Here is a 13014-nt window from a genome sequence, read left to right on the forward strand (position 1 = left end):
GGCGTTTTTGTTCGCCCACACCAGTTGTTCAGTGTTTCCTGGCCGGCCTAACTGCGCTTCGGCATAAAAGGCTTTTTATACTTATTCACTTCTTTCAGTTATCCCAATAATGTCGTTGCCTATGTCCAACAGTGGACTACAGAAGGCTGAGAGAGAGAGACTTTCAGTTAAGTACTTACAATCGCAAATGCTATTTCAATTATGTACGATGGCCTATTATATCAATTTTCATTATTTCGTTTGCTTCACGAATAATTTAAAAGCAACCAAATATGCAGTCCCATTCATCATAGGTAATTGGAATACCTTCCTACCTATCTGAGCCTATATACTTGTAATGTAGCAGCTCGGCAGGAGCTGGTCTGGATCACCGGGGAGCGACCCCTGGGCGAATCGACCTGCCTGGCCTTCCCCGAGAGTAGGGGTTGGGTGCTATATTGTAATGTGATACTTACCCTTATGACTAACGTCCCTAGTGCTTAGGGCTGGTACCTACCTAATAACTCTCAGTTAATATGTACCGGGAAGCGGTCTTAGACTAGCTCAGCTTGACGCCGGCCTCTGAAGGAGTGCCTGGTCGCCTGGGGGATCTACAATGACCGTGAAGCGGTCCTAACTACCCTGATCTTGATCCTGAGGCCCCTGGAGGGAAATAACCTCGGTAGGTGTACGGGGTGAGAATTAATAATGCCGATTAATTAGTGTAACACAATTGAGGCGGCACTGGACCCGCTTTATTTACAATCAAGTTAACTTATATATCTAAGGTACTTACAGCTTACGTACTTAATATTAACACACTACACAAATGCACAAATACTTATCACGATTATTGATATTTATATTGGTCGGGCCCTGAAGGGGCCTACGCGGATGTTCCTATCTTAATAAGGGGAAGGATACAGGGTACAGGAGGTCGGGCGAATACCGGTGGTGCGTGTGGACTTGTTCCAGGGTTTGTGGAGTGTATTTGTGTCGACAAGAATGTGGCTGAAGGCCGGCGTGTGTTCGGTGATTGTATAGTTCGGTACTTACACAGATGCTTTAAACTAGGCAACCCAGGCATCCATGTACGTATCCGGGGGACCTCGGTCCGCTAATTAGGCAGCCCACTGTGTCGGGTCTAGTCGGGTATACGGATGCTTTAAACTAGGCACCCCAGGCATCCATATATCCGAGAGACCTCGGTCCGTTGAGCAACCTACCTCGCGGGGAGACCGGTGTTGTGAGATTAGTGTGCGTGAATAGATTACTTGAATAGATACGGGTGCGGGGAGGGATCTCGGGAACGGAATTATCACTCGTCGGAATAGGAGGTGGCGAATGGTGCTCTAGCGGCGGTCCGGCGGCTATTTATAGGCGGGTCGCCCCGCGCCCCTTGTATTCTCCGGAGTCGTCTGTGTGGTGCCCCGCCTCGTCTCGCACACGCCGGGCGCTCTTGTGGCTGCGGTGTGAGGGTAGGTGTGTTGGACGGTTGGTTTGTAACGGCTCGTTACATTCTCCCCCCTCAGCAGAAGAATTTTTACCTGGTAAAAATTCACAGGTCATGTAGATACATACAGGGAAAAATTAAGAGAACGGTGCATGTACTGGTGCATTTGTTTACAAACGGGTTCCTACTTTATCATCTGGATTCAGGATATATTTTATTTACTTAGATATTTATATCAGGTTAATTTTACACAGTACCATATTATTAGCTTTGGTAAAAAAAATGTTACACGGTATTGTTCATGAGCATTTCATCCCTGCTTGGTGCCGGTAAGTTCGGACGGAAACGGTATATTATATTCGGGATTCTTTTCTGCGTAAAAGATGTGAATATTTTGTTTTTTACAAGACATGAGCAAGGATAAAATGCATGGTTGGTTTTACTTACATTGTAGGCTATGTGTATATAACTTATTGTGTACTGATATACATTTTCCTGTTAATTACATTAGGTATACGGTTTCAGCTTTACGGTTTTAAATTGTTTACATATCAAATAAATTAAAATTTATACGGCATGTGCCCTTGCGCTGAAATTTACTCGGTCGGTTTGACACTTGACATTGACTTGACAACTAAAATTCTAACCTGTGTACGTTCACAGAGTACATTAGGCTGCGTTCAAAAATATAACAATCTTTATTCTAAGTCTGAGCAAAATTTTTACTTGTGACTTGGATGTAAAAAGGTGGATGTTATAAGTTTAACATGTCTGTGTGTCTATTATTTACTTATATTATATTATACTACGGACGGACGGTGTAAAATGTGTGCATTTGCGTTTACATTTTTACCTATTTCTATATTTTCAATATAGATTGCGGTTTTTCGGTTGTATATTTATAATTAAATTACAAATTATACATAATAAGATTTATACGGTACGGTACGGAATGACTAGGTCATAAATATATAAATGTTTTAACTTTTTACGGCTATTTATCTTCAATCTTCATTATGTTGATGATTGAGGGTAGGTTTGGAATTATCGGTTCGTTCGGCATCGCATGAGTACCGCGGCTAGGCACATCTGGCGATGGGTGATGACGTCATCGGTAGGTATCTTATTGCTTCGGTTCGGTGGAATACGGTTGCGGCGAGTTTGATGACAATGATTTTAGGCGTTCTTTGTACTTTTTCATGTGATGAAGAACATCTTTGTACATCCCGGGCCAATAATATGTTTCGGCAATGCTTTTTAGGATTTTTCCCGTGGTCACGTAGCCTGTTGTTGTCGGTTCATTAAGGTGTTGTTCGATAATCGACCTTCTCTTCAGTGTCGGAACGCATAATTTCCACTGCGATTGTGCATTGATCTTGACCCCGTACGCCGGATTTACAATTCGTTTTTGGAGTGAGCCGTTTTTAATTGCGAATGTTGGGTCATTTTGAGGTGATTTTCGGGTTTCGGTCATTTTCCTCTCGAACCATTCTTTTCTTTCCTGGATTGAAGCTGTGTCGGGATATCTTGGTGGATGTTGTTGCTTAGGTTTTTTCTTATGCTTGCGGGATTTTGTCTTTATTGGGCCGTTGATTATATTATTATTCGGTGGTGTTGAATCATTTGTGACGACTTCGGTGACTTTCGGTGTATTTTCGGTATTGTTGTTCCAGACTATTGTGGCTCCTGCTTTTCTTAGTAGGTCTATCCCTATGATAACTAGGTTTGGCGGTGAATAAGCTGGTAGCACGAAGAGTTCGTGTGTTATTTTTCTCTGCCGTATCTCGATTTCTGGGTCTATTCTGAGCTTCACGTCCATGACTCTGCCATCTGCGACGGTTACTCTCATCCCTGTGACTTTTTCTGTGTCGGCGTTTGTCGAATTCTCTTCATAAATGTTTCTACTGATGTACGATCTGGTGGAGCCTGTGTCAACTAATGCTCGGTATGTCAATTTCCCTATTTTTACATCTTCAAACATTCGTTGTTCCGGTCGGTTTTCTTCGGCGGTTATGTTCGTGTCTCCGAACTTGGTTTCTCTTCTGCAGCAGTTGCGCGTAAGTCTCCCGAGGACTCCGCATTGGCTACAGAACAGTACTTGCCTGCCCCGGCATTCCTTGTGTGAGTGGCCTGCTTTGCCGCAGTTCCAGCAGCACGTGGTCCTGTCGTATTTTTCGTGTATTTTACGAGGTTCTGGTGACGTTTCTGGATGACTTTTCGGTGTCTGGCGGTGTCGGTCTGGTCGGTGGTTCCACTGTTGAGATGAGGATTCTTCTGTGATCTGCTCGTACTCGGCTGCCTGTTTTATTAATTCCCCGAGGCTGGTGAAGTCTTGCTTCTTGATGTAGTACTTGTAACTCGCGGTCATGTTCTCGTATATTCTTTCTTCTTTTTCTGTTTTGGTCATTTTTCCGTACCTTCTCATCAGGGTCTGTATGTCGGTCAGGTAATCGACGAAAGATTCACGGTAGTGTTGTTTTCGTGCGATGATCATCTCGAGCAGGTTCTTTTCGTATCCCGCCGGGTAGTAGAATAGTTTGAATTCTTTTAGGAAGTCTTCCCACTTTTCCCAGTTGTCTGAGTTGTTTCTGTACCATAATAGCGGTTTACCTCTTAGTACCTTAGGTAGTACCTGGAGTAATCGGTCCTGCGGGACGTCACCTGATGACGTCAGTTCATCCAAACGCTCGATGGACTCAACCGGGTCGCATGCGGTGTCGAACGATATATTCCATTCCCTCACGATGGATGACAGGTTCAGCTGGCTCGCGGTTCTGGTCTGGTCTTCGGATGTCATCTCGAAGGTCTCCTCCTCTTCTTCTCTGATGTGGTCGGACAGCTGCTTCCTCAGCTTGTCAACGGTTAAATTTACGGTCGGTAGCTTCCTTTCCCTACTTTCCCTTATTAATTCCTCTTTACTAAGGTTATAAATCCAAGAAGTTGGCATTTGATGCTGTATATTTACCTACTATAAAACGGGGCCAGTTTGTAATCGGTTACGGAAATTTAAATAAAAATGACCAACAAAAAATTATCTGCTCTTTACTTTTGAATTGTAATTTTTGTTAAACGGGGTCGGTCGGTCGGTTGTCGGTCTATTTTTAGAACAATTACGGGTAGATAGTTAAGTTGAACGGTTAGTCGGTCGGTCGGTTATTTCTATTGAATTACGTGTTATTACGGGGGGCTAAATAGTATTAGATATTAATGAGAATATGTGGATTTTTCGTTGGGCGCCAAATGTAATGTAGCAGCTCGGCAGGAGCTGGTCTGGATCACCGGGGAGCGACCCCTGGGCGAATCGACCTGCCTGGCCTTCCCCGAGAGTAGGGGTTGGGTGCTATATTGTAATGTGATACTTACCCTTATGACTAACGTCCCTAGTGCTTAGGGCTGGTACCTTCCTAATAACTCTCAGTTAATATGTACCGGGAAGCGGTCTTAGACTAGCTCAGCTTGACGCCGGCCTCTGAAGGAGTGCCTGGTCGCCTGGGGGATCTACAATGACCGTGAAGCGGTCCTAACTACCCTGATCTTGATCCTGAGGCCCCTGGAGGGAAATAACCTCGGTAGGTGTACGGGGTGAGAATTAATAATGCCGATTAATTAGTGTAACACAATTGAGGCGGCACTGGACCCGCTTTATTTACAATCAAGTTAACTTATATATCTAAGGTACTTACAGCTTACGTACTTAATATTAACACACTACACAAATGCACAAATACTTATCACGATTATTGATATTTATATTGGTCGGGCCCTGAAGGGGCCTACGCGGATGTTCCTATCTTAATAAGGGGAAGGATACAGGGTACAGGAGGTCGGGCGAATACCGGTGGTGCGTGTGGACTTGTTCCAGGGTTTGTGGAGTGTATTTGTGTCGACAAGAATGTGGCTGAAGGCCGTGTGTGTTCGGTGATTGTATAGTTCGGTACTTACACAGATGCTTTAAACTAGGCAACCCAGGCATCCATGTACGTATCCGGGGGACCTCGGTCCGCTAATTAGGCAGCCCACTGTGTCGGGTCTAGTCGGGTATACGGATGCTTTAAACTAGGCACCCCAGGCATCCATATATCCGAGAGACCTCGGTCCGTTGAGCAACCTACCTCGCGGGGAGACCGGTGTTGTGAGATTAGTGTGCGTGAATAGATTACTTGAATAGATACGGGTGCGGGGAGGGATCTCGGGAACGGAATTATCACTCGTCGGAATAGGAGGTGGCGAATGGTGCTCTAGCGGCGGTCCGGCGGCTATTTATAGGCGGGTCGCCCCGCGCCCCTTGTATTCTCCGGAGTCGTCTGTGTGGTGCCCCGCCTCGTCTCGCACACGCCGGGCGCTCTTGTGGCTGCGGTGTGAGGGTAGGTGTGTTGGACGGTTGGTTTGTAACGGCTCGTTACATACTTAATGTATGGTATGGGCAGTAGCACCCAAATATGTATAATATCTATTGGGAAAATGGTCGGTTGCATTACTCGTATATGACTATAATCAAGATAATGGTATTGAGCCGCCGTTACTACAGACAGGCCGACACTGGGATGTCGCAACTTGTAGGAATAATGTTCCCAACACGACCGTAAAGTTGCCGACTAATGTAATAGCAAAATATTACTTATAACACCTTCGGGCGATGAATTTGAACCGTCGGCGGGAGGAAACAATTATGTCGTTACCGCAATGTCTATTAGATAACTGATAGATATCTATTAGAAAACAAAAGTCTTGCCCATTCTATTGCTGGTATTCAATGAATTAAACGTTGTTGGTAGATTTAAGAGATAATGTTAGTGATCGACTAAAAGTTTTGTAATAGTGAACGTTCTTGGACACATTTGGACATTATAAATCTTCTGTAATATAACGTTAGTTAAGACATTTTAACATTTAAAAAGCTCACCACAATGCAACTGCAATAGTGCTGTTTCATTATGATCCTCCATTATTATTGCTAATGCAAATTGTGGACAAACAAATGCTAATTTTACACCACCGGCAACGGGACTCCGGTCCTCCACAAATTACAATGGCTCGAGCGCTCCCACTTTCTTGTAACCAGCAAAACAATGACAGCCATCTATTATTATAGTTTTTCCTGTTTCACAGAATTATAATAGGCTACAAAGAAAACACAGGTACTTGTGAACTTATTTTAAATGGCAAATTCTATTGATATTGAAATTAAATAACTATAAACAATAACGTTATGTATTATATTTTGAAGTTTGATGGTTTTAAAGATCCCGCGCCACAAAACTGGTTTTTTTACAATCGTTGCGATTATACTTTGGAAATATAGGATGATTACCTATTTATCAAACGTCATAGGACTCATGCTATATTTTTATATTTTACAAAGAATGACGACCGAATGGCGTAGTGGTTAGTGACCCTGACTACTGAGCCGATGGTCCCGGGTTCGATTCCCGGCTGGGGCAGATATTTGTTTAAACACAGATATTTGTTCTCGGGTCTTGGATGTGCCCGTAAAATGGCAATAGGCCCGCCCCCTATTACACTGGGACTAACATACACTCTGGCGAAAAGTGGGTGCAGCAATGCACCTCTGCCTACCCCGCAAGGGAGTACATTAGTACAAGGCGTGAGTGCGTTTTTTTTTTTACAAAGAATGTTAGCCAATGCACAAAGACTAGTTACTTTTTTAAAATCTGCAAAACAGCCAGCACAGCACGAGTTTCTAACGAACCCCCTGCAAAACATGCTGGTCTGTGAAGCGAATAATTTCCAGTATCAGCGGCGCGCGAGATAATCTGTGGCACTCAGCGAGCAGCGCCCTCGGAAGTGATGTGTCCGATAACAGCCGGGTTACTCTAGCTAAGCAAAAAGCTATGAAACGAGAGCAATGGTACTATACTTGCAAAGAGATAGAGTCGTGGTTAGGGCAGGATTGTTCCGTGGATAACTTTTTCGCAAGATAAAGTGAGCTTCAGACGGGAGCCGGCGGCGTCGACATGTGGCTTGAATCACAGAGCAGCTCACGGATAGATGTAGATGCGGATTGTTTTTAATCTCGCTAGAAAACTAGGGGTCTCGTATATTGTGTTTAGGTTTGCGATTAACAAACATCTTTTTTTTTATAAGGTATTTTTTTTAACCCGCGGATAGTCGCGCGTGGGTCGAAAAGACCCAGCACTCTATTTATACCTCGATAACTTTTAAAATATTCGATATTACTAACTGGCGTGCTTAGTACCTTTAAGTTACCATATAGGCTAGCCGCACTCCTCGCCCCGGCCAGATTGCCCGCGGCACTTGGACAGGACGGACATTCAAAGTGAGTATGGGTCTTTTCGACCCATGAGCGACGCTTTGTGTCAGTATAATTTTTTTGATGTTTTTTTATTTTATTAATTTTTCTTTAGTATTCTATATTATTTCTTCAGTATCAGTGGCCCAGTTCTGGGCATGTATTATTTAGCGACTTTGTTCGTTTGTCGTCGACACGATAAGAAGAAGAATTTTTCTTTTCAGAAATGTCACGTAACCTTTTAGACGATCGTTGTAGAGATCACACTGCATTTTTATGCAATAATTGTAATCCGAATATGTGAAAATACCGAAGAAAATACCTAATTATATTCTTAATCAATACAACGAAGAAGTAATTTTATATGTAAATTTATGTTAACTTTGAAGGCTGATTGTTGAATATTTTTTTATATAAAAGGTTAAATATTTTTTTGTTACTTAGAAGAATGGTTATTAGTTTAGATAAAAAATACGTTTTTTTATGGATAAATATAAAATTAATAAATATAAGCTGTAATTTATGTTCCTATGTAGATAAATAAGAACATGAAGCATACTAATTTTGAAACTGTCAAACCATATTTTTTTATACATAAATTCATAAATAATTTTGATTTGAATATAGTTTTATTACTAACCTTACGTTTAATGTACAAAAATATCTAAATTTTCTTTTGTTTCGAGAAAATAGAGCAATTTACTTTCGGGTCTAAAAGACCCACATGCGACTGTTTGTGTCACGAAATTTGACGCGAGCACTGGCGGGTTAAGAGTTCTGTACGTCTAGTACAGTTTTGATAGTTTATCGGAAACCATAAAAGTTTATGTTTTTTTGCATACAAAGTAGCGCCTCTAGCGGAACCTATCATGAAGCTTTTGACAAATAATGTATGCAGATGTCAGAAGAAAACCTAAACTTTTTCCGTTTTCCTAATTTGAAAAACGTACGGGGTTAAAGGCCCAGTTATATCTGTATTCTGCATTGTTTTAGTAGTGCAGGTTCAAAGCCATGGGAAGTGAGGGATATAAAGGAACAAACATACATTGTGTGAGCTTGCGGCGCGTACGCATACTACTTCTTTGTAATCAGTTAAGTAAGCGCTAATGTGAGATAGCTATCAATTTCCTCGATTAAGGAAGCAGTTATTTATTTAATGTGATGAGCAGTTAATTACCTCTAAGTACTAAGTTTTTATTCGTAAATACATTCTTATCCTACCATATTGATCATATTGTTTTAAGGGCACGGTACGTATATTGATCCTTTATCATCTGGTTTTGCGTTATCTTAGGCCTGGGTCTCCTATTTTCGCTGTAGGTCGCGTCAAGCGTCGCTCCGTGGGCCGCGCCACGATGCTCACTATAGAAATGTACTGATGCGGTCTCCCTCACACGCCGACGTTGGCGCGTATATGTAGTGAGCATCGTGACGCGGCCTATGGCGAGACGCTGGACGCGAGCTACGGCGCGGAATAGGAGACCCGGGCCTTATGGGTTATCTAGGGCTTTTACGTAAAGTTTATTTGATTGACGTTTACAGATCCTAAACCCCGCCTAATAAACTTACTAACGCAATGTTTTCTACTAAGGAAACGCGTAATAATATTGCTAGAAAGTTTTCATCGTCGTCATTCAACTATTACAACTGAATATCATGTTCCGTGAAGGATCAGTACATGTGCTTGATAATCATGCGATCAATCCACTTTCCCGCCGCCGCCGCCGCCGCCCGCCAGCGGAAAGCGGGGAAAGCCGCCATCATTGCAGCTAGATCATAGACACACGGTTATTGCATACTCTAAGGTTATTGTTGACTTGTCTATCCTCCGCGTCTATCGTGTCTATTGCTTTATTGTTTTTTGATTGTTTTAGCCTCCGAAACCGAATAATAGTGTCTTTTTACTGAACTATTTTTTTGTGACGTGAATACATATTTTGTTTCAGTTGAACTACTTCAACATTACCTAATTGTTTCAACAGGAGTTTCTTATTACATAGCTAAGTATCTATAGACGCAGAATTTTATACCATTGCCGGTGAAACCGTATCAACATTAAATTATCCAACAACATTGAAAGGGCTATGATGTCTATCATTTTAGGTACCAGGATAGCTTATTACATCATCTATAGAAAAGACTATGCCATTAGGCACCCGTTATCTGAGCTGAGGTCTAACGGGAAGATAAAATGCTACGCCTTTATCGCCTTACTGTAAGGATGAGCTCGAAGCGGCGTGAGTTCATTGTAGCTTGTCCCTTCGCTCAGCTTATTTATGAAGGAAACCATACCTTACTGCAAGTAATGAGGGACGGTAGTCCGAGCTGTGAATCTGGATTTAGGGGACACGCAGTAAGGGATTGGTTGTGGCAACTTAATATTTCAGTACGAGCCATTGGGCCCAGGGTAGTAATTAGTGGTAATTGATCTTGCGCGGTAGGATGGTACTCGGGTGTGGGAGCGGGAGGTGCGTCGATGCAGTGACGTATCGGGAATTGGAATTGTAATCCCTATAAAATCCTTCGGCTTAAAAGAGATCGGAATCGTAGATTTTACATCGAAGAAGTTTTATTATATTGTGTTTGGGTGTTATAAATACTTACAGGCTGCTAATTTTAACTGATCGATAGTACACTTGACTTTCTTTCTACATGAATATTTAGGACACTTTGTTGAGTGCCAAAAATACAAGGTGTGATGCGTCAATTAAGCGATCTCTAATTAAATTAAATGTAAGTACATCATCCCTAATGAAAAAATTATCGTCAACAGTATTTTATTTTAACAAAACTGAACAATTTTCCAAACCAAGCTTTTTCAGCTTCAAAAAGTTATACGAAGAATGATTAGATTTACACGCGATTTTGTCATTTATCCAAACGTTACATTTCTGTATCTTTACAAATAGTTCCAGGACCCGCCACCTGCGCTCGCGGCGGGTCGAAGGGTGGTATTCGCGTGCGCGGCGAGTGCATTCACTCGGGTGCTGCTAATTTCTCTATCTTTAGCCGCCGGTGTAACTGACCGCGGCGGGGAAACCGCTCGTGGGACCACTCAACTACTCAACTCATGCCGACTATTCATATTGCCGTATAGTGTGTTGTAGTAGTAGGTATTACATGATGAAAGCCACGGCGAGAGGTATAACTTTCTATGTAGGTGTAAAGTTTACACTATTGGATCTAAGTTTGTCAATTTGAATATATATTATATTTTATTTGCCTTGATTTTGGCGTTTGCGTATGTATGTCTTGCGTGTGTAAACCATAATTATTAAATATGGTTTATTTTGATTCTATAACTGCCATTATCTCCAGGCAAACTCTTGCTATGTTCTATAATATTAGCCTAAAATATGACATGAGGAGAGTGAAAGAACCTAGCGAAAGCTAGTTTAGCTAAATAACAAATTATTCGCAGCTAGAAACTCATAGCATATCCAGTTAACCAATAGGATAAAGTTAATGATACACTCGAGCCAAGCGTGTTGGCAACAACTGTTATGAACAGTAATAATATCCATCGACGAAACTAGGTGTTGCAATTTTAGCTGCAGCGGTGGTTACTGCCAACGCCTGATGAAGTGGAGGTAGGAGAAGGACGAAATTAGGTGCTGTTTGTAGTATTTTTAGAGCACACGTGACTGCTAGAGATTGCCGCTTCGGTTCATTTACATCTGAAGCATGCACACTTCATTGCAATTATCCGCAAACCGTGCTGCATTGTAAAAGATACAGTTTAGGTATTATTACTATATTTTTAACTGCGCATGTTGAAGAGTATAAGCGAATATGTAAAAAAACGGTTTTTTATCGTGCTTGTAAGTCAAAAGAATCATTGACAGCGTCTCGTCACAATCACGCCTCCCGCAGCGCACGTAATATGTTATGAAGTTTTGGTGTCAAAATGATATCTGCGTGCCACGTGGACCTGCTCCATCGCTGTATAATTTATCGCTATTCATGCTCATGCATAAAAGCTCAGATTTTCCTTTTACCTTATTCGGCGTGTAAATCTGATAATAAGCTGTACCCACTTCGTATATACCTACTATACAACCGCTATTAAATAACAGCCATCAGAGCTTACCGGTACATTATGTAACAATTTCGTGACCGGCCGGCATATTTATCATATTTTTTAAACATTTATGTTAAAAAGCTTAGGAAATTAAGCCAAATCTTATATTTTATGCGTTTCGATGAAATATCTACGCCCTTGCACAATATTACTGTATCACTGATAGGCTGGCATGCATAAATTCTAAACGCACTAAATTTGGTTCATGTCTTTAGTTTATTAAGGTCTCTAATTTTAAGTATAATTTATTTCTGCATTTAACTGCAGGCGCGGATCCACCCATATGGGCAAGATGGGCATGCCCATCACCTAAATGACTTGCCATATCACACCACGGGATTTCAATATAATATTTTCGTTATTTTATCACTTTCGTATGGCTGTTTCTAAATAATTTAATTAATATTGGTGGTGATGATTTCTGGTTATGCTAAATAAATAAAAATCCACCTCGAAACCCCTTCTGATAGTTGTTATAGAATTCAAAAACCATAAAATTTTCGGTCATGCCAAGAGTCTGAATTTTGGCTTACAGCAAAAATCTTTATTTACTTATACGTACAACCAGACAGACTACCTAGTTTGATCTCAATAATAGTTAGTTTTTATGATACAGTTATTATTATTTATTATTAGGCTTAAGTTATTATATATAGTATTTCATTAATTTGCTTACTTTGTATATTAAAAATATTGTTATTGTATTAAGTACATAAGTAAAAAAAAATAAAGTTCTCAGATACAGTTATTATAAAAAAATAAAATCTTGATAAAAGTCTAAAATGTTTTAGAAAAATTTAGGTAATTTGGTGTAAACATTTTGTAAGTGTAACTATTTAATTGCTCGTCATCACTCGTTTCAGTGTATAACTAAAAAAAATCTACAAGTTATGTGTAGATAGTGTTGATAGTGTTCTTGGAATTAAGCTGTTTAAAGTTGGAGGGGTATTCTATTCTATTCTATTATGTGTGGGAGTGTAAGTACCTGCACCTGGCTCTCTCGACTGGAACCTTTGTGCATATCCCCAAGGTCTAAACTGCCTTCCTAAGCTTGGACCATTTCCCACCACGCTGGCCCACTGCGGGTTGGTGGGTTCACATATCTAGATGTGCTAAATTTTGATATGCAGGTTTCCTTATGATGTTTTCCTTCACCGTAAGAGCGATGGTATTGTACTTAAATTAAAAGAACTCATTGGTACATGTCAGCGCCGGAACCTGCACCTCTTG

The 13014-nt window shown here is 41.2% G+C and overlaps 3 protein-coding genes across 3 annotated transcripts in view; 2 read left to right on the plus strand and 1 right to left on the minus strand.

The window, feature by feature from the left end:
* Window positions 1-13014, plus strand: part of LOC105388158 — a 126709-nt gene that overhangs the window by 77502 nt on the left and 36193 nt on the right. The window lies entirely within an intron of this gene.
* The window catches only part of LOC119693488, a 37861-nt gene that overhangs the window by 20559 nt on the left and 4288 nt on the right, over window positions 1-13014 (plus strand). The gene's annotated exons all lie outside the window — the stretch shown is intronic.
* On the minus strand, window positions 1489-4962 carry LOC125489082. The gene is made up of 2 exons (XM_048623701.1): window positions 1880-4962; window positions 1489-1526 (listed from the first exon to the last, which is right to left on the minus strand). The coding sequence occupies exon 1, from the start codon at window positions 4377-4379 to the stop codon at window positions 2556-2558; it is 1824 nt and encodes a 607-aa protein (XP_048479658.1). The 5' UTR covers window positions 4380-4962; the 3' UTR covers window positions 1489-1526; window positions 1880-2555.

Source organism: Plutella xylostella, chromosome 3 (assembly GCF_932276165.1).
Source record: "Plutella xylostella chromosome 3, ilPluXylo3.1, whole genome shotgun sequence".
Lineage (NCBI taxonomy): Eukaryota > Metazoa > Arthropoda > Insecta > Lepidoptera > Plutellidae > Plutella > Plutella xylostella.